This window comes from Sus scrofa, chromosome 11 (genome assembly GCF_000003025.6).
Source record: "Sus scrofa isolate TJ Tabasco breed Duroc chromosome 11, Sscrofa11.1, whole genome shotgun sequence".
NCBI classification, from domain to species: domain Eukaryota; kingdom Metazoa; phylum Chordata; class Mammalia; order Artiodactyla; family Suidae; genus Sus; species Sus scrofa.
Window position 1 is genome coordinate 67370091 of NC_010453.5, and position 20591 is coordinate 67390681.

Sequence of the window (20591 nt, forward strand, 5' to 3'; positions counted from 1 at the left end):
AAAAAGACCAAAAAAAAAAAAAAAAATCCATCTAGTATCCATGAGGATGTGGTTCGATCCCCTGGGTTGGGGATCCAGCATTGCTGTGAGCAGTGGTATAGGTCACAGACACGGCTTAGATCCCACATGGCTGTGGTGTAAGCCGGCAGCTGCAGCTCCAATTTGACCCCTAGCCTGGGAACCTCCATGTGCTGCGGGCATGGTCCTTAAAAAATAGTAGTAATAATAAACTATATAACTAATTTATTTATTCATCATTTCTTCCTAAGTTATCTAAAGCCTATATTTGGACTAAAGCAGACAGATAAATTCTCAAGGTCAAATGCCTTCTTTATTTTTATTTTTTGGCTGCACCTGTGGCATATGGAAGTTCCTGGGCCAGGGATCAAATCTGAGCTGCAGCTGCAACCTACACCACAGCTGTGGCAATGCCAGATCCTCAATCCACTGCACTGGCCAGGGATCGAACCTGCGCCGCCACAGAGATGACACTGATCCTTAACCCGCTGTGCCACAGCAAGAACTCCTACAGATGTCTTCCTTAAAACCTGGGTATAATTTTAAGTCTCCAGAGAAAAAGTTTAATGTGTCAATATAATGCCCTTGTCACAGTATTTTTAAAAATCAGGTCTCTGTCTCCCCAGGTTATGAAAATATGAATTAGTAACTGAACTTAATCAGCTCTTAAGTGACTTGGGTGTTGGCAGATGACTCTTGGCAAGATGGGAATGAGACTCAGTATTTGGTGTGTGATGTGCTCTCTAAAGTTTTTGTCTGAATGGCATTCGAAAGACCAGTCAGTAAATGCTTTCCTGCTGCCCCTTCCTTTTCAGGGCCAAAGCACGTTGTTGTGAAGTTTGTGGTGAAATTCTTTCCACCTGACCACACGCAACTCCAAGAAGAACTCACAAGGTTAGTGGTTTGGAAACTGGGCCTTTATGGCTGTGGGGCACCAAGGCGGAGAGAGAGGTCATATCCCAAGTCGGCCGATAAAACATTTGCACTGTGTTGCCTTGACCAGCATCTGTCTTCTGCCTGTCACTGAACCGTCCTTTCTCCCAGCCGTGCTTACATACATGGGGCTTGGGGAGGGGAAGTACCAGTTTGCCCCAAAAGCTGGTTTCTTCAAGGCCTGAACTGGGCTTATAACCTGTCCTTTTCCCCTCTTACATCTGTCCCATCACACGAAAGTTTTGGGAAATGAATCTCTTCTGTGAATCCAAGATGTTAACACAGTTTCTCTCTGCTGCTACAATTGGATGAATGGACATCAACTGTAGGTCAGTCTCTTTGAAAGTGTGGCCAAGTGAGCAAAGTGTGACCAAGCCCTGCCCTGGGAAACAGAGCGGATGCTTGGGTTTTTGATGTAAGCAAAGGGGAGGGTGATAACTAGAACGAGAAGGGGTGGAGAGGGGTGAGTTTGGTTCCACCAGATCATGCTTGAGGTCCCTGCTGGCCGCCCCGTGGCTGTGTCACGAGGGACAGCGGATACCCGGATGTGCGCTTCCAGGAAGAGGGGAAGGCGAGGATCTTCCCGAGGCGTCCCGAGTTCTGAATGAGTTGCTGCTGATTGTTTATGTCCACTTCCCCGCCTCGGATTGCTGAGGCAGTTAAGCGGCCAGGAGCTGCAGAGGCCACCAGCCTTCTGAGAACCGCATGCCGTTGGCCAGGACGCTTTGTGTAGAGGAGAAGCAGCTGGGGCTGCCACCCCCAGTGCCAAGCGGCGGAGGCGGGGGTGGAGGCTCGTACATGCAGCATCTTCAGGTGATGTCCTTACTGGGGCTCCCGTGTCTGTTTCTTGGGCTGGTTTTCCTGTTGTTGGCACACGCATTGCTCCAAGCTCAGAATATTGAAGTGATTCTAAAGGCGAGCCCGGCCATGGGTCAGCGGGCCACCTTTTCCTCCTGCATCTGCCTGGGCGTTCATCCTGCTTAGGAAGGTGGCAGCCTAAACCCTCCCCTGCCAGCTCTTCTCCCTGTAAGACTTTACAGCTTTGCCCCTTTGCAGTGTATGTGAATCATCATGTCTAGAGGTTTGTGAATCATCTTCCATTCTGGTCCTTGTTAGAAAATGCCATACAGCTTTTGACCATCAGGCCGTGTGTGTGTGTGCCTGGTGTTTTGATCTAATAAATGCCTCGAGTGACCTAAGACCCGTTGGACGTAGCAGCTTTGGAGTTTTGTTGTCCCTGTTTTCTGGCCCCCAGTGTTAAGTGACATTTAAAAAAATCTTTTCCGAGGAGAGAATTCATGGTGGCTGAAGGGGGATAAAATTGACAGAAAACTTAGAAGCCCACCCCCTCACCCCCACCACCGCCCCCATGGCTGTCCGCTTTGTCCCAAGGTGTGACGGGAAGGGGACCTCTCAGATCCAATGTGTTGACTCCCACACTCTCAGATTCCTGTTTAAGCAGACACTTTAATGATGTGACCATTGAAATGCCAGGCAATTTTCCTTGGCAGATGGTGAGGGAGGGGGAGGGTGTGGGAGAAGCTCCATAGGGACGGCTTTAGGCGACGGACGTGCGGGGGACAAGAGTGAGACAGACAGAGATGGGCCTGCAATTTTCAGCAGACTGTCAGTGACTCGAGCTGAAATGCATTCCTCGGGCCTCCAGGAATAGCTTTCAGCATCCCATGTATATAGATTGAAGATTAGATTGCACTTTGCCTGCTAAGCAGGAAGCTGGATTCTTTTCTGTTTATTGAACTGCACTTTGGTGGAACTCTTGTCCCTACTGACACCAGGGCCCAGGCGTCTAGAAGGAGAAAAGCACTGACTCTTAGGTGCAAGTTTGAAACAGCTAGGGAGAAGTTCCCGTTGTGACTCAGCAGTAACGAGCCAACTAGTATCCATGAGGATGCAGGTTCAATCCCTGGCCTCTCTCAGTAAGTTAAGGATCCAGCGTTGCTGTGAGCTGTGTTGTAGGTCACAGGCATGGCTCAGATCCCAAGTGGCTGTGGCTGTGGTGTAGGCTGGCAGCTGCAGCTCCAGTTTGTCCCCTAGTCTGGAAACTTCCATATGCCACGAGTGTGGCCCTAAAAAGCAAAAAAAGAGGAAGAAGAAGTATGAGTAGCTACTCAGTACCTGCTGCAGTCTTTTCCTTGGCTGGCAGAGACTTTGTACTCTATATTGAGTAAGGGGAGAAAAAAATTAAGATTAGGAAATAAACTGAAATTGACTTCTTTAAAACATGGCATCAGAAGGCTGTGATTTGCAACCCCTGTGGTCCCTGGCAAGTGTCAGCCCTCTGATTGGCCCCCTCATGTCTGCCCTTCTGCCAAGGAGAGTTGATTCCACCTTGAGCATTTGGGATGAATTTGATTGAAATTGCTTCCGTTTCTAATACAAAAAGTGCTGCTGAATTTCTAAAGGTAGCCCTGCAGCCAGCGTGCCTGACTCAGCGCTGCCTGCCGCTAAGAGAAGGACCAGGAAGGTCTGTCTCAGATTTCAAGGGCCTTAGAACTGGAAGAGTCCGTGTCATCTGAAGGTGACGAGTTCCTCCCTTGGCCTCCAGCTCAGCACTTGCCCTCTAACTAAATCTGAACTCCCAGGCCCAGCACCATCTCGCCACCCATAGGAGACCCGCCCCAGGTGGTCCCACACCTGTGGGACTCTGATCCTGAGCCTGTCCGTGGACACAGGACCCTGGGTTTGAACTGGTAGCTGGTACCATATTCGGAATGTCATTGCTTTTCAAACAAATTCTTCCTGCTTCTTTACCAATGAACCTCACAGATAAGAATTAAAGCCTGTGGTTCTAAGAAGTATCGAGGTCAAACAACAATAGCCACTGCCTCGTCCAGAGAGATGGCTTGTACCGCCTCTTCCTGTATAAACCGTGTGCTGATATTGTGGTTGCTTTATATTCTCTGCCTTTCTCCCCTTTGACTTTCCAAAGGGAGAGACCGAGAGAGAGCGAGAGAATGAGAACGAATGAACATTAGGGGGTGGGATTAAGGTTAACTGTGGTCGGTCTGGGGATGTTTTTGGTTTTGGCTTTTTGGTTCTAGGTTTGTTTTATTTACTTATTTATTTATTTTTCCTGGTTGCAGAAGGCCTCTGTAGTTCTTAATAATGGAATTTCTTAGATCACTTAACGGGGATTCACTTTTCTGTTAGAAAAAAAATAAAAGTTGCTCATGTGCATTGCATGTTTTTGCCCTAGTCGCTATGCTTTCCATGGATTATCCCGTTTTAATTCTTAGGGAGACTTCTGTGGTTAGATGGTCTTGTCAAATGCCCTTTTAAAAAAAAGTTCAAAAGAACCTTTTGTGATCACACAAGTAGTCAATGTAGCGTAGAATGTTAGAAAATGCGAGTAAACTAGACTCAGAAGATACAATACTCGGCTTCTGTTGCAGAGGGCTGGGCATTGCTAACGCCTCAGTGAGATGGCCTTTCTGATTTTTTTTTTTTTCTCCATGTGTCTACGTGTACTTTTCATCTCATCGTATACCCTGGCGATAGTCACAAGTTCCCCTTTGTCCTCGAGATGTCATTTATACCTGCTCATCTGAACTGAGAGTCACCAGCCGTCCTGCCCTTTGGACCGCTTCATCTCGCCGAGTCCCTCTTTACTTTTTCTCTTCTTGGTACCATCTTGTTGACGAAATTGGACCTGTCAGCCTAGAAAATAACCTACCTCCTAAATTTGTCTGTTTGCCTCCTGTGATGCTGTGTCACCCCTTCCTCAGTCTTTCAGATCGCCTGCCAATTCGTCCTCAGTTCTAAAGGCTTGATGGGGGGCGGGGGGAGTTCCCGCCATGGCTCAGCAGGAACGAACCGACTGGTATCCATGAGGATGTGGGTTCGATCCCTGGCCTCGCTCAGTGGGTTAAGGATCTGGCATTGCTGTGAGCTGGGGTGTGGGTCGCAGGATTGACAGATGCAAGCGAAACATTCTTGGCTAGAATGCCAGCATAAGTGGTATGGTGTGCTCGCTGTTTCATGACTGATGCTGATCACTGAGTTTGGGTGGTGACATCTGACCTTTCTGTTGTGAAAGGAAGTCATGTGACTTTGTCTGTATGCCAGTGTCCAGACTCCTAAGTGGTTTTTACACCGATTAACAGCCCTGACCAGAGTCAGTCATTTCTCTAGAGGCTGTAGGATGAGGATTTTATAATTCTTTTATTGGTGTTATTGGTTGATGCTCTTCTGTAAAGTGGAACTTTGCCTCATCTGCTTGGAAAATCTATATCTCTGAAATACCCTGCCTACTGGAGAGGCAGATTGCATGCCCTTGGTTACAGTTCTTAATACAGAATTGCTTTACTAGACTCCCCAAATAACGACACCTTCCATTTCCCCCCGCTTTTCTTGAGTATTATAAGGCACTCATGAAATTTCATTAGTTACATGAGTTTTGATTGACTTTCATCATTCTTTTTGCTACTCAAGTTGTCACAACTGTGGCCAGTGGACTCCCCGTCAAGATTTTTCCCTATTAATTAATTAATTAATATGTTTATTGGGCTGCCGCAAATGCGGCGTATGGAAGTTCCCGGGCCAGAGGTCACATCCGAGCTGCCGCTGCTGGCCTGCATCACAGCCACAGCAATGACAGATCCCAGCCGCATCTTCGACCTCCACTGCAGCTCACGGCAACGCCAGACCCTTAACCCACTGGGCGGTCAGACCTTCATCCTCATGGATGCTAGTTGAGTGCATTTCTGCTGAGCCACAGTGGGAACTCCTTGTCCCCCTTTTAATACCACCCGTTTATACTTGAAAACTTCCCTGCTCTCTGGTGTAATTGGACCTGCCAGGCTTCCTACCTTCACCTACCCGACACCTGGAACCTGCCATTTCTCCAGGGACCTCCCTTCTCATCCTTCCAATGGGCAGTTGTATGAGAGCCAGAATCTGCTTGCTAATGGTTGCTGCCGAGGGGACGCTGCTTCTAGACACTTGGCAAAGCTAGCAAATATCTTTCTAGAAATCTATGAGTTCATATTGATGTTCTCAAATCGATTTTAACATCACCCTGTTTTTACTTAATTTCTTTGATTTATGTGTTCCTGTTTTTCTCTTCCACAGAAGATGTTTACTTTATTAGGTAAGGAATTTTTAAGTAGCATAAACTGATTTTTACACATCTGGCAACTGAGACTTAGGGAAGAGGCCGAGTGAATATTACACTACAAAAAAAGATGCTTTATGTTCCCAATCCCATTGGCAAAGCTTTTCCTACCCGTAGTAACCCGCTATTATTAACTGAGCCGCAAAGCCATTTTTTTTAGTATATTTGATGACTGATCTGTGAAAAAATTTAACACGTTGCTGCACCCTGCATAAATATATAGGGTGGCAAGTTACAGTCTTAATTTGTTGCAGCTCTTTCTCCCCATAGACCGTGAAATGCCTTACTCAGCATGTGAAAAGGTTATATAGCATGTGTCTCCTGGCGCTTTGAGGGAGATATGAATATTTGCATCACACTCAGGAGCCCCAGGAATTCATCCTGCCTGTGCAGACTTTCTTGTGGTTTATATACTTTTTTTTTTCCCTCCTTTTGTCTTTTTAGGGCTACACCTGCGGCATATAGAGGTTCCCAGGCTAGGGGTCTAATCGGAGCTGTTGCTGCTGGCCTACACCACAGCCACAGCCACGCCAGATCCGAGCCACGTCTGTGACCTACACCGCAGCTCACGGCAATGCCGGATCCTTGACCCACTGAGGGAGGCCCAGGATTGAACCCGCCACCTCATGGTTCCTAGTCGGATTCGTTTCCGCTGCCCCATGAAGGGACCTCCTATATACCTTTCTTTAGGCCCTCATTGTGCGGGCACATTGCCCGGAGTGAGGCTGCCTGTGATGCCATCCCTCCCCGCCCTTTCTGCCTGCCATGCATCTCCGTGTACTTGATGCCCATCTCTGTTTGTGTTCGCAGGTACCTGTTTGCTCTGCAGGTGAAGCAGGACCTGGCTCAAGGCAGGCTGACGTGTAATGACACCAGCGCCGCCCTCTTGATCTCACACATTGTGCAATGTAAGTCCCGTTGGCTTCCTGCAGAACGCATGTGGGAAACAACCCAATTTGCTCGTCCAGGGGAAAAAAATGACATGCACTAAAAGCAAGAGTCACGTCTTTGTATTAGTTTGCTGTTGGCATGAAGGCCAAGGGTTGGAAAATAATACTCCTAACTTCATTTCGTATTCTCAGCCTGCAAGCATTGATCCGATTCTGTGTCCTGGCGTTATCCTACTCTCTTCTTACTGGGCCGCAATTATTGATCACTCAGTTAACGCGAAGGAGAAGCTTGAATGGACGGAGGCCACATAGACTAAACTTGTTCTGTCCTGTTCTTGGATGTGATATTCGTCATTGAAAATGGTATTTAGGAGTTCCCGTCGTGGCGCAGTGGTTAATGAATCTGACTAGGAACCATGAGGTTGCGGGTTCGGTCCCTGCCCTTGCTCAGTGAGTTAAGGATCCGGCGTTGCCGTGAGCTGTGGTGTAGGTTGCAGATGCGGCTCGGATCCCGCATTGCTGTGGCTCTGGCGTAGGCCTGTGGCTACAGCTCCGATTCGACCCCTAGCCTGGGAGCCTCCATATGCCACAGAAGCGGCCCAAAGAAATAGCAAAAAAAAAAAAAAAAGACAAAAAAAAAAAAATGGTATTTAGCCTTCGGACATCCAGCTGACCAAGATTTCTCTTCTTATATTCTGCTAGATTTCAGTAAACCAGGAAGCTGGGCAGAATCTGAGTGATGCTTGAAATGAGATATTTTAATTCTCTTCGTCTAGACCAAGAATGAATGAGGTTGTGCTCACAGTAAGGCTTACTGGTGACTCACCTGGGCACTTTTTTCCTCTTGGTCAAGGCAGGAGTTACTTGAAATAGGATATACCCCGGAGTTCCCCTTGTGGCTCAGCGGAAATGAACCTGACTGGTATCTATGAGGATGCAGGTTCGATCCTTGGCCTCACTTATTGGGTTGGGGACCCGGCATTACCTGGAGCTGTGTGTAGGTTGCAGATGTGGCTCGGATCCCAAGTTGCTATGGCTATGGTGTAGGCAGATGGCTACAGCTCCAGTTCAGCCCCTAGCCTGGGAATTTCCATATGCCGTGGGTGCAGCCCTAAAAAGCAAGAAAAAGAATAAAGAAAAAAAAAATAGGATATACACGTTATGTTTCAGGAAGGAAAGTATGTATATCGACCAAGGTCAACGTGTATAAGCACTGGTATCAAAAAATTGGGCCATTGTAGGAGTTCCCGTGGAGGCGCAGTGGTTAACAAATCCGACTAGGAACCATGAGGTTGCGGGTTCGGTTCCTGCCCTTGCTCAGAGGGTTAAGGATCCAGCGTTGCCGTGAGCTGTGGTGTAGGTTGCAGACGCAGCTCGGATCCCGCGTTGCTGTGGCTCTGGCGTAGGCCGGTGGCTACAGCTCTGATTCAACCCCTAGCCTGGGAACCTCCATATGCCACGGGAGCGGCCCAAGAAATAGCAAAAAAAAAAAAAAAAAAGACCAAAAAAAAAAAAAAATTTGGGCCATTGTATCATTTTAAAATTTGCATTCTGTTTGCAGTAGTCCAATACAATCAACCCTGTCCTGCTTAGATAATTGCCTAGTTAGTAAGAGTTCCAGAGCTTTGTACGAAAGGGCATTCCCAGGAGTCACCAAATTACCCTAGTCTAACACAAGGAGGCTGTGCTTGTCTTCTTCTTGTTTGTTCATGGGCATTGCTGACTATCTACCAGACTTAGCAGGTGGGAGTTTTCTTATTAATTTGGAAAAATGGGAGTTCCTGCTGTGGTGCAACAGGATCTCTATAGTGCTGGAATGCGGGTTCAATCCCCCAGCCCAGCACAGTGGGTTGACGGGTCCAGTGTTGCCGCAGCTTCAGTGTAGGTCAAACTTGAGGCTTTTATCTGATGCCTGGCCTGGGGAACTCCACATGCCATGGGGCAGCCACTAAATAAATAAACAAATAGGGGAAATGGTGCGAGAAAAAGCAAACAAATGAAACCTGTGTTCCAGCTTTATGCGTATTATCTCATTTAATTCTTAGAACAACCCCATGAGCTCACTATTCTTATCCCCATTTAACAAATGAGGGTGCTTTGGCACAGAAAGTTATGTAACTTTTCCCTCTTGTTTGGTCTTCCCTCTTCTTACAGTGGAGAGAGGAGGGCTCTGAATCGGGTGGACCTGGTTTTTCTTTGTTGGTAGTTTACCCAGACATGCTACTAACCTCTCAACCTCTTTCTTCTGGAACACGGCAATCGTATAATGTGTTTCACAAGGCTGTGAAAATGAAACAGTAGCATAAAGACTCAGCATATGTTAGGTGTTCAATAAACATACTCTTCTTGAACCTGACTCACCTGCAACTCTCCCTTTCCAAACAATGGGAATTTTTGAAATAGAGCTTCCTTATTGGAGTAGCGACTTCATCAAAGGTCTCTGACCCTGGGTTTCCGGTGAGAGAGGAGAAATTTACTCAAATATCTGTGATGCCATTAGTCTTCTACCCTCTTCCTCCTTTGCCCCTTCATTTTTAAAATCTGTTAATAGGAGTTCCCACTGTGGCTTAATGGGGGGATCAGTGGCATCTCGGGAGCGCTGGGACACAGGTTCAATCCCTGGCCTGGCGCAGTGGGCTGAAAGGTTCTAGCGTTGCCTCAGCTATGGCTTATGTCACGACTCTGGCTCAAATCTGATCCCTGGCCTGGGAACTCCCTACGCTGCAGAGCAGCCAAAGGGAAAAAAAAAAGTCTGTTAATAGAGTGAATCTTACCTTGACATACGGGAAGTACAAGGTCACTGGCATCCAGAAAATCCTGTGCTTGGTCTGATGGGCCCCCTCACCCCCAGACAATAGCAGGGGGCTCAGAATCCCCAAATAATCTCGAGTGCTCCAGAGAAAATGAAACAGGTGGTTCAGAGGTCCTTCTGTTTCCATACTGTTTGATACGCAGTTACCTGACACAAGAGTTCTATAATCTGATAAAGCCCCTTTTCTGTATTTTTGAGCATCCTGTATCTTGGAAAGGGAAATTTCAGAGTCCTCTGTGGATAGATTGTTCATTTTAAATTATTGATTGGTAATTACATTATCAGTAAGGTATGAGGGATCCGCTCATCTCCCTTCTTCAGAAGTGATATCAATATTGATGGGAAATTATCTCTAGTGAGCTGTTTTCATCGCATCTATTTCTACGTACACAGCCTGACTTTTAAAATTAAAAAAAAAGTTTCCTCCCTTCTTTCATTTGCATCCATGGAGGCCTCTTTCAGATAGCCCATAGTTTTTCATTTGTTGCTGGCCTTAGATATCGCCTGTATATATTTCAAACTTTTAATTTTCTCTCACTGATTATGAACAGACCAAATGGGACAAGCTGAGGTAGAGACGAATCAGGCACTAGACAGATAGGCTGATGCGATACGTAGCGTGGAGGTTTGGCCGGGCTATATTTCTGCAGGTCCTGTACGTGTCCATTCTGAGAATGTACCCGGCAAGACAAATTTCTCCAAGCACATCCCTATGAGATTTCATTCCGCAAAATCACAGGGTTTGGCGTTGCTGCTGCTCCTATTTTGTGCAGAGAGTAGACGGCTAAGGAATTTTTTTTTTCTTTTTACGGCCGTACCTATAGCACATGGAAGTCTCTCAGCCTAGGGATCAAATCAGAGCTGCAGCTGCGACCTGTGCCACAGCCACAGCAACACTGGATCTGAGCCCCATCTGCAACCTACGCCACAGCCCGCAGCAACGCGAGATCCTTAACCCACTGAGCAAGGCTAGGGGTTGAACCCACATCCTCACAGATGCAATGTCAGGTCCTTAACCCACCATGGGAACTCCACCTGCTGAGGAATTTCATGTACACACCAGCTAATATGACGCCTCTAATTTAAAAAGAGTAAGTCATGTCTTGCACATTTATCAGTTCTCAGACTCTCCAGACATAGGGAAGTGCCTATTGCCGTATTTCTGAGAGCAAGTGGGAGAAGGTGGCCTTCCTTGTCCTGTTGCCCTTGCAGCTTAGGAGTGAAAGGCAAGGGACTTCCAGGAAAAGATGCCAAAGGAAAAACTAAACTTCTTAAACTCTTTTTGTTATCAAATTACGGAAAAGACTGTGTTATAAGATCCATATATGTTAAGAAACCCAAGCTTAAAATGTAGGATGTGTGCGAGTCGCCCCCTCGCCCCCACATATGCAGTCAGTCTCCATAACTTGCAGATCCCTTGTATGCACATTTACCTAATCTCTAAACCGTGTTAGTGACCCCAGAATCCGTGCTTTTGGTGCTTTCATGCTCACTCGCAGACACGCACAAGATGGGGCAAAATTTGAGTCACGCCGCACACGCCTCCCTGGCCACGGTCAGATGAGGGAGCACCCTGCCTTTTGGTTTCCACTGCCATACTGTAAACACATGTCCTTTTTGTGATCTATTTAGTGCCACCCTTTGTGCACTTCTGTGCTTTTTGTTGCTGATTTCCCTGTTTCAAATGTCGCAGAAGTGTCGTTTCTGACATGCTGTGTCGTGGTCCTAAGTGCAGGAAGGTTTTGATTTTACTTAGAAGAAAATAAACATGGGTGCAGATAAGCTTCATTCAGGCATGACTTCCAGTGCTGTTGGCTGCATTTCAATGTTCATGAATCCACAAGGTACGTAAAATAGGATGTTTTTGGACAGAAACACACAGAAAACAAGGTCCATTGATGAAAGTCTTTCGTGACTCCTAGGAACCTAACCCCATATTTCCCCTAGGAACGGTGGTTTAGTATTCACTGAGTGCGTGTTCCCGAGGACTCTGTAGAACACACTGCCTTGTATAGGGAGGTGCACTGTGCTTTCTCAGGCCAGATAGAAGGGATGCCGAAAAGACCATCCCACCATCACCAAGTCAATCAGTAAGGGTGGCGCACACGGCAGGGAGGTCCCCACCACTTCTGCGCTCTTTTCTGTGATGGGGGGGGGTGGAAACTTCCCTTAGGGCAAAATTTGTTCAGAAAGGGCAGTTAGGAAAAAATGTTGATTTGCCATAGCAGCAGGAAGCTAGCGAGTGATTGATTCTTCCAGTGGCTCCGCTGGAGCCAGGTGAGTTGGCACTGTGGTGCAAGGTTCATATTCCCAGTAGGTGTGATTTATGGCAACATATAGATCACTTCCTGCCTGAGGATGGGGGTGCATGGCCCAAAGTATGACAAGCTGCACTTCACATGACAAAGTGAAAGGTAGGTTTCATAGTAACAGTTTACTAGCTTTTATTCTAGACAGCCAGGCTGTGGTCATTAAGCTACCCCTTTTATTAAGCTTGTTACACACACTATGATAAGGCATTCTGTCCCAGCTGTATTAAAGTGCCGTAAACTGAGCCGGAGGTAGGGTCATCAGAGTCCAGTTATTATTTTAAAGTTCTCTCCTTTAGATTTCCAGGTTACAGCAATTGGGGCGCTTTCCTTGAGGTTGCGTGAAAAAAAAGAATCCTCTTTCTTACAGATAAAAATTCATGAGACTTTGCCAAACATGATCAGTCATTTCTGGCAACAGGACTGCACAAAATTTAAGAAACTTTATTTTTACCAAATTAGGTGACGTACTTTTGCCCGTATTTCTAATCGCCGTTTCTTCTACCTGATCAAACATTTGGGGTTTGCACGAGTGATTGTCATGTGTGTGTTTCCAGGGTTTTGATTTTGTCACGTTCTTAGGTTGTGGGACTTCTTTAGAGGTCGGAAGGTCTTCATGCGTAAATCTAGACTTTACTGCCTGCAATCGACGTGAACCCCTGGATTGCAGAGTGGAGAGGAAAGAAACAAACCAGGAACACACATGGCCAAAGACGGATGATGCTGAAGGGTTCTTTCCAACCGTTAGGGACGAGGGAACGTGGAAGCTGTCGTCTTACATCGGCACAGTTGTTAAATATGTCCCCGCATCCACATCTTCTCACATCCGCCCCCAGGATCCCCGCCAGTGGGTCGCCTTACGCTGCCAAGCTAGCTTTTCTGGTTTACTCGCTGCGCACCAGTCCACTGGGAATACAGCAGATTGGGAGGTACTAATATATGTGGCTGCTTTTTCTTTCTCTCTTTCTCTGTAGCTGAGATTGGCGATTTCGATGAAGCATCGGACAGAGAACATTTAGCAAAAAATAAGTACATACCTCAGCAAGATGCCCTAGAAGACAAAATTGTGGAATTTCACCATAACCATATGTGAGTCTCGTTCGTTGCTTCCTGCTGCCTTTGAGCCGTTTCTCTGTCCTTCAGCATATAGGGGAACACACACACACACAGAGTAACTTGGAAAGGAATACGCAGGGCAGAAAAGAGAGCAGAGGCTCAGTGAGTGTTATTTATCCCAGACTCAGAAATGCAGGTTACCCGCTCAGGACCAGACCTCTGGGCTCCTTGCTTGCTTTCCCAGGAGATCAGAGTAACGCTGGAATTTTAGGACACCCATGCTTTGGAGTAAAAGGGAAAGCGGGTGTGACCAAGTACCAGGACATCAGGAACAGAACGTTGTAAACTAGCAACAGTATAAGAATATTGTGAAAACGGGGAGTTCCCGTCGTGGCGCAGTGGAGGCGACTGGGAACCATGAGGTTGCAGGTTCGATCCCTGGCCTCTCTCAGTGGGTTGGGGATCTGGCGTGGCTGTGGCTGTGGCGTAGGCTCGTGGCTGTAGCTCTGATTGGACGCTGGCCCGGGAGCCTCCCTGTGCTGCAGGTGTGGCCCTAAAAAAAAGACAAAAGACAAAAAAATAAAAGGATATTGTGAAAATGGAGAGAACTTTTGTACCATCTCCATTTGTTTCTTTGTTTTGTTTGGGTCAGAAAGATATTTTGAAATCATTCTCTGTGCCTTTTGTTTCTGGCTCTGTTTTAAGGAAGTCCCGGTGACAGTTGCCTTTATAGAAGGGGTGTTGCCTTGAACTTTTGCAAGTCGAAGGCTCTTCTCAGTGACCAGAAACCTGTTTCAACACGATGGTGTTTTGCTTCTATTTGACCTTAAAGGAAACTCTTTGAGCGTCTGAAAACCTGGCTGAGTTTGAGATAGACTTTTGAGGTTTTGTGTTACCCGAGCAGCCAAGCTTTTGTTCTCGCTGCTCGACTTTGGGTTACAGTGAATGGGAGGCAGAGTGTCATCTGATCTGAAAGCCCCATTGTTGGTGATGAAATAGCTTCTTATTTCCCAAGAGAGAGTGCTTAATCTCGAATTAATAGACACAGGGAATTCAAATCTCCTGGCCTTTCTTTTTAATTTTTGTTTTGTCAGTGGACAAACACCAGCAGAATCGGATTTCCAGCTCCTGGAGATCGCCCGTAGGCTGGAGATGTACGGCATCCGGTTACACCCAGCTAAGGACCGGGAAGGTACTAAGATCAACCTGGCCGTGGCGAACACAGGGATTCTAGTGTTTCAGGTAAGAATGTTTAGGACCAGCTCAGTTCCCTTGGTGATGGAGAGATAAGCCTTGGCCCTTCAACTGTGATTTCATGTTGGGTGGTCCTTGCCAAGCCCTCTGATGGTTCTTTTTAGGTGAATAGGGAAAAACTAACCTCATCTCGGGGTTTCTTGTTTCTTTTCAGCTCCTCACCTTCCAGATTCGGTTTCCTTTGCCCTCTCTCTGTTTGGAGAATCCACGATTGCCCATTTGCTTGCATTTGTTGACCTAGTAGGATCACAGAAATCTGTTCATCTCTCCATGAACTTAGGCTTAGAATATAATATAATGGAATCAAGATTTCAGACATGGAGTTCCCGTCATGGCGCAGTGGTTAACGAATCCGACTAGGAACCATGAGGTTGCGGGTTCGGTCCCTGCCCTTGCTCAGTGGGTTAACGATCTGGCGTTGCCATGAGCTGTGGTGTAGGTCGCAGACACGGCTCGGATCCCGAGTTGCTGTGGCTGTGGCGTAGGCTGGCGGCTACAGCTCCGATTAGACCCCTAGCCTGGGAACCTCCATATGCCATGGGAACGTCCATATGCCGCGGGAACGGCCCTAGAAAAGGCAAAAAATATTAAAAATGTATATATATATTTTAGACACCCCAAAATAAACACCTTTTTCACACTTGCCCATGATACCCATCTGATCTTTTTTTTTTTTTTTTTTTTAGCCTAATTTGGATTTGACCTAAGTCAGCTTCTTTGTGGTTTCACCTTTACCTATCTTAAAAGTATAGCATAGGAGTTCCCATTGTGGCTCAGAGGATTAAGAACCCAGCATAGTGTCCATGAGGATGCTGGTTCGATCCCTGGCCTTCAGCATAGGTCACCGATTTGGCTTGGATCTGGTCTTGGTGTGGCTGTGGCATAGGCTGGCAGCTGCAGCTCCAATTTGACCCTAGCCGGGGAATTTCCATGTGCCGCAGGTGCAGCCCTACAAACCAAAGGAAAAAAAAAAAAAAAAAGTATAGCATGCAGTTTTATAAATTCACAAAAGCTCTGTCCATGACCTGCTGTAACTTTGCAACAAAACACATACAGCTCTTGGACCCTTCCCTGTGTTTTACGTGGGGTGTAACGCTTTGCCCTCTAAAATGTGTGCATTCTTGCTGCTGCACTGTTTTACTAATCCACCTCTTTTCCTTAACAGTTTCATGGAAGTGTTATAGATATGCAGTAAGATGCACACATTTAAAATTGTTCTGTTCTTGGGAGTTCCCATCATGGTGCAGTGGTTAATGAATCCGACTAGGAATCATGAGGTTGTGGGTTCAATCCCTAGGCTTGCTCAGTGGGTTAAGGGTCCGGCATTGCTGTGAGCTGTGGCGTAGGTCGCAGACGCGGCTCGGATCCCGTGTTGCAGTGGCTGTGGCATAGGCTGGCGGCTATAGCTCCGATTCGACCCCTCGCCTGGGAACCTCCATATGCCGCGGGAAGCGGCCCTAGAAAAGGCAAAAAAAAAAAAAAAAAAAAAAAAAACTGTTCTGTTCTTAAAACGTGTGTACGTTCCCGAATACGTATATCCTAAGAAACCATCAGTGAAATCAAAACAGTACCTTCCTTATTCAGCGCCTCCAGAAGGTGCCTCCAAACTTTTTTCTCTGCTTTTTTTTAAAAATAGAAGCATATTTGATTTACAATATTATATTCATTTCGGGTGCACAACATAGTGATTGAATGTTTTATAGATGATGAGCCCTTGAACGTCGTTATCAAATAACTGGCTAGATTCCCCGTGCTCTCTGGTATGGCCCTCGAGGCCTTTTCTTTTCATCAAAAGTGGATAATCTGTGATTTGGTTTCAAAGGGGTGCGAAAAAAGCAGCTGCTCTTCTCGTGAAATAGGGTCTGGTTTCACCCAGTTTGCAAGGTGTAAATATGCGCATGACCTCAGACTCTTTTCTGTGCTCTGTCAGGTTGGGTTGCATTTGCTCCTTTGTATCTTAGCAAAATCACCCCAGGGGTGCTCTGCTCCTGCATCTGATGTTTATTTATGATGGACATGAATTACCATGGATTTGTGTCCCAAGAGAAGCTGAAGTTGGGTCACCTATGGAACTCTAGGGAATAACATTTTTTAAAATCTTTTTTAGGGCTGCACCCGTGTTGTATGGAGGTTCCCAGGCTAGAGGTCAAATTGGAGCTGTAAGCTACCAGCCTACACCACAGCCACAGCAACGCGGGATCCGAGCCGCATCTGCAACCTATACCACAGCTCACGGCAACGCCGGATCCTTAACCACTGAGGGAAGCCAGGGATGGAACCTGCATCCTCATGGATGCTAGTCAGATTCATTTCCGCCGAGCCACGGAGGGAACTCCTAGGGAGCAACATTTCTGAGAGCAGTGTGACATTTGGGAAGGTGACTGTTCCTAGCAGTTACTGACCTGCAGAAATAATCTAGAACTCATCCTCGTCTAGAAAAACAACAGGAGAAGGATTTTGCAGTCCGACCATTCCATTTCAAAAATAAAACCCTTACACGTTCCTAAAGATGGGGGGGGGGCAAAGTGCTTCATGATTGAATTAATTGCTTTGCTTGTGTTTGATACAATTGAAGTATTCACAATTGCGTGGTAATGTAATCATGTACACAGGCTGTATCTTGGAATTCATCTTCTCACCAGTGCCTAATTGCTTCATTCTAACCAATTTAAATAAATGGCTCTGGTGTTCAAGTGGGCCCGAGAGGAATTCTAATTCAGCTGAGATGACAGGACAGATGGAAGCAGCTCCCCACTGTTTCTCCACCACGTCCCACCTGCTGACCAAAGACGCCGATGTGCGCCTCCCCTCCCCCCCCACCTCCACCCCTGAGGCTGTTTTCTGGCCTCGGACACACACTGAAACTGGGGTCTCCCCTCCCCTGCCCGGCCTGTGCCGTTGGAAGCCGGCCAACACGGGAGCCAGAGCAAAATGTGGACAAAGAGGGCGGTGGCTCACCCGCTGTGTGGCTTCTGTGGGTGTTGACACCAGCCAGTGGTAGAGACACATGCCCGGGGATCTCATTCTGCAGCAGTAGCCGGGTGATGTGATACAAATTAAAATCTGTCCGCACTGCAGTGTCCACACCTGTACAATGAAGATAGGCCATCCCGCTCGCTGGCTTTTGTGCAAGGCTTCACAAGGTCTGTAAAGGACCTGGGGAGACAGTGCCTGGCACTCTGCAAGTGAGGGCCGCTAATAATTGTGGAGGTTGTTCCGGTTTTTAGTTTTATTTATCTTTCTCTGTACCAGCCCCTTGGCCAGCTTCATCTCTCCCTGGAAACAGACTTGGTTTGAATGCCAGATCCTATAATTAGAAATAATGATCCAGGAAGGGACCAGCTATTGTCCCCCAGCTGCAGAGCCCGGAATTCTCCAGCAAGAGGTGTCTTAAGAAGCAGGGGAACATCTGCTGTCGTTTCAGCTCCCCGTGAGCAGAGCAAACCCAACCCCCATGTCGCTTCTTATGCATTTCCTGCTCACGGGCTGATGCTTTTCTTCTCAGGGTTTTACGAAGATCAATGCCTTCAACTGGGCAAAGGTGCGGAAACTGAGCTTCAAGAGGAAGCGCTTTCTCATCAAGCTCCGCCCAGATGTGAATGTAAGTGCCTCTCAGAAAAGAAGGGGGGGACCCCTGCGCTGCCCTGGAGGCCTGGGGATGGATGGAGCTGGTCCTGCTGGGGCACCGGCAGAACCCGTGGTCAGCAGCTATTCCAGTGTCTGTGGGCTGCATATTGTCCCCCGCAGTGTAAAAACACAACCAACTGCTCGTCATAACATTTCATAAAGACGTTAGAAAAGTTAAAGATGCACTTTTAACCAAGACAGGTGCATTATCCTCCAAGTCTTAGATATACGTATCACAGAACAATTACGAAAGAATCTTTCAGTGGAATTCCCGCTGTGGCGCAGCGGGATTGGTGGCATCTTGGGAGCGCTGGGACACAGGTTTGATCCCTGGCCCAGCACAGTGGGTTAAGGATCCAGCATTGCTGTAGCTGCAGCTTAAGTTGCAACTGCAGCTCACATCTGATCCCTAGCCTGGGAGCTCCATATGTTGTGGGACAGCCAAAAAAAAAAAGGGAATTTCTCATTGTGTAAAAATATAAATAAAGTTACTCAAAGTTGGTAAAACCCTGTTTTATTCGACTTGGAATCTTGTCACTGAGTTAAATGCAAAGAATTTGATATTAAATCATTATGCAACAATAAATAAGTAAGTAAATGCTGTTGTCCCCAGTCCCTGACGGCACATTCTCATGAGCTCCCCAGGCTCCCCGCCCAGCCCACTTTCCGCAGACCCTCTAAAGCAGTCCCGCATGTGGCGCTGGGTCACAGGAGGAGGAAAACCTCATCTCTGTGCCATAAATGACGATGGAGGAGGTGGATGACATCCCACTGATGTCCCCAACCGGAACTGGAGCGCTTTGTCCCACGGCAAAAGAAAGAGTAGAAGTGGCCGTCTAGGCTTGCAGTAGCTTGGCTACAGGAGGGCTGCAAGAGGCTTTTGCAGCCTGACCTGGAAAGCGGGCACCCATTGGAAGTTGTTTTCTATGAGAAAACTCATTTTGAGTCCAAAGGCTGTATACAAGGGAGGGATTGCAGCGCCGTGGCTTGCCTGGAAGTTGAGACTGCACAGCCCACACGTGTGAGATTCCCCCAGAATAGCTAGAGCCGCGTGCATGGCAAGGGCTGTGGGGACTCCCGTTTATATGATACGGCCACTTAAACTGGGAACATTTGGGCTGGAAATAAAAAATTACCATATCCCCTTTCCCAAATCAAAGGACCTGAATTTTTCAGCCTCCAGTGGTACTTTTGTGCCCCAGGGAAACAGGCTCATTTCCTGAAAGGTCCCTGGGGCCACCTGGAGGCTGAAGCCTGGTGCTTTTTGATAGAGAAAAGGCTGAAGAGCAATATGCAAGGTTGACGTCATCCATGAGGGAGAAAAAGAAACGAAGACTTGTGTTGTGGTTACTTTAGGGTGGCAGGAGAGGAATTTCTGTACTTGGATTCTTTTTTTTTTTTTTTTTTTTTTTTTAAGAAGGAACTGTGAGCCAAGTAAGCAGCACTTGTTGATGAATTCTGGCAAAGGAAATGCTGAGACTTCTGCTGAGTACGCTCATTCCTGTCTGTTCCTCGCAGGAGTGAAGTGGGGAAGGAAGATGGTTGAGTGATGAGTCTATTTGGTCGTTAGGAACAACTGGGTCTTACTAAATATGGGAGATGTATGGTCATGCTGTAATAGAAGACACAATGGAAATGTTACCGGACAGCTGTGCTTTCCGCTCCCTTTGCCGTTTGCCGACTGAGTGTCAGCGGGTGTTGGGGGAAAAAAAAAAAAAAAACCCAGTCACGATTTCCTCTTTCTAGAGCTCATACCAGGATACCTTGGAATTCCTAATGGCCAGTCGGGATTTTTGCAAGTCCTTCTGGAAAATCTGTGTTGAACATCATGCCTTTTTTAGACTTTTTGAAGAGCCCAAACCAAAGCCAAAGCCTGTTCTCTTTAGCCGCGGGTCATCGTTTCGGTTCAGGTGAGAAATCCCATCCCCACGTCCACATGCGCTCCTTCCCCCTGAGCCTTTCCGCGGGGGAGCCCTGGCTTCCAAGTGCTTTGGCTGTTGGGGTGTTTGCTTGGTCATTCCAGAAGGTTCCTGGCAGACCCTTGCGATGCTTTGTTTGGACATTCGGTAGCCAGGCGGCAGTCTACCCAGCCACAGTCAACTCCTAACAGAGCTAACTGAGAAAGGATTTCCTGCAAGTTCTCTTGTGGCACAGCAGGTTAAAGATCCAGTGTTGTCACTGCAGCAGCTTGGGTCGCTGCCCTGGTGCAGGTTCAGTCCCTGGCCCAGGAGCTTCCATATGCCCGGGTGTGGCCAACAAACAAAAAACAAGGCATTCCCACTGTGGCTCAGCGGGTTAAGAATCTGACTAGTATCCCTGAGGATGCAGGTTCGATTCCTGGCCTTGGTCAGTGGGTTAAATAGCCAGTATTGCTGCAAGCTGGGGCGTAAGTTGCAGATGCAGCTAGGATACTGTGTGGCTGTGGCTATGGCATAGCTTGCAGCCGCATCTCCTCGTCAAACCCTAGCCCGGGAACTTCCATATGCCACGAGTGTGGTCTTAAAAATATATACATAGGTAAAAACTTTTAAAAAGGATTTCCTTTCTCTGTAGAAGCA

General features: G+C 47.2%; 1 protein-coding gene across 7 annotated transcripts in view; it reads left to right on the forward strand.

Moving 5' to 3' along the window:
• Positions 1–20591, forward strand: part of FARP1 (FERM, ARH/RhoGEF and pleckstrin domain protein 1) — a 312926-nt gene that overhangs the window by 225469 nt on the left and 66866 nt on the right. For all 7 annotated transcript variants that reach the window (XR_002336570.1, XM_021065374.1, XM_021065376.1 and 4 more), the window contains 6 exons: positions 834–912; positions 6896–6993; positions 13071–13185; positions 14247–14394; positions 17912–18007; positions 19780–19943. Coding sequence is in view for 6 of the 7 variants with exons in the window: in XM_021065374.1 (XP_020921033.1) it covers positions 834–912; positions 6896–6993; positions 13071–13185; positions 14247–14394; positions 17912–18007; positions 19780–19943 (700 nt within the window). In the remaining variant the exon portion in view is untranslated. The remainder of the gene's footprint in view (positions 1–833; positions 913–6895; positions 6994–13070; positions 13186–14246; positions 14395–17911; positions 18008–19779; positions 19944–20591) is intronic.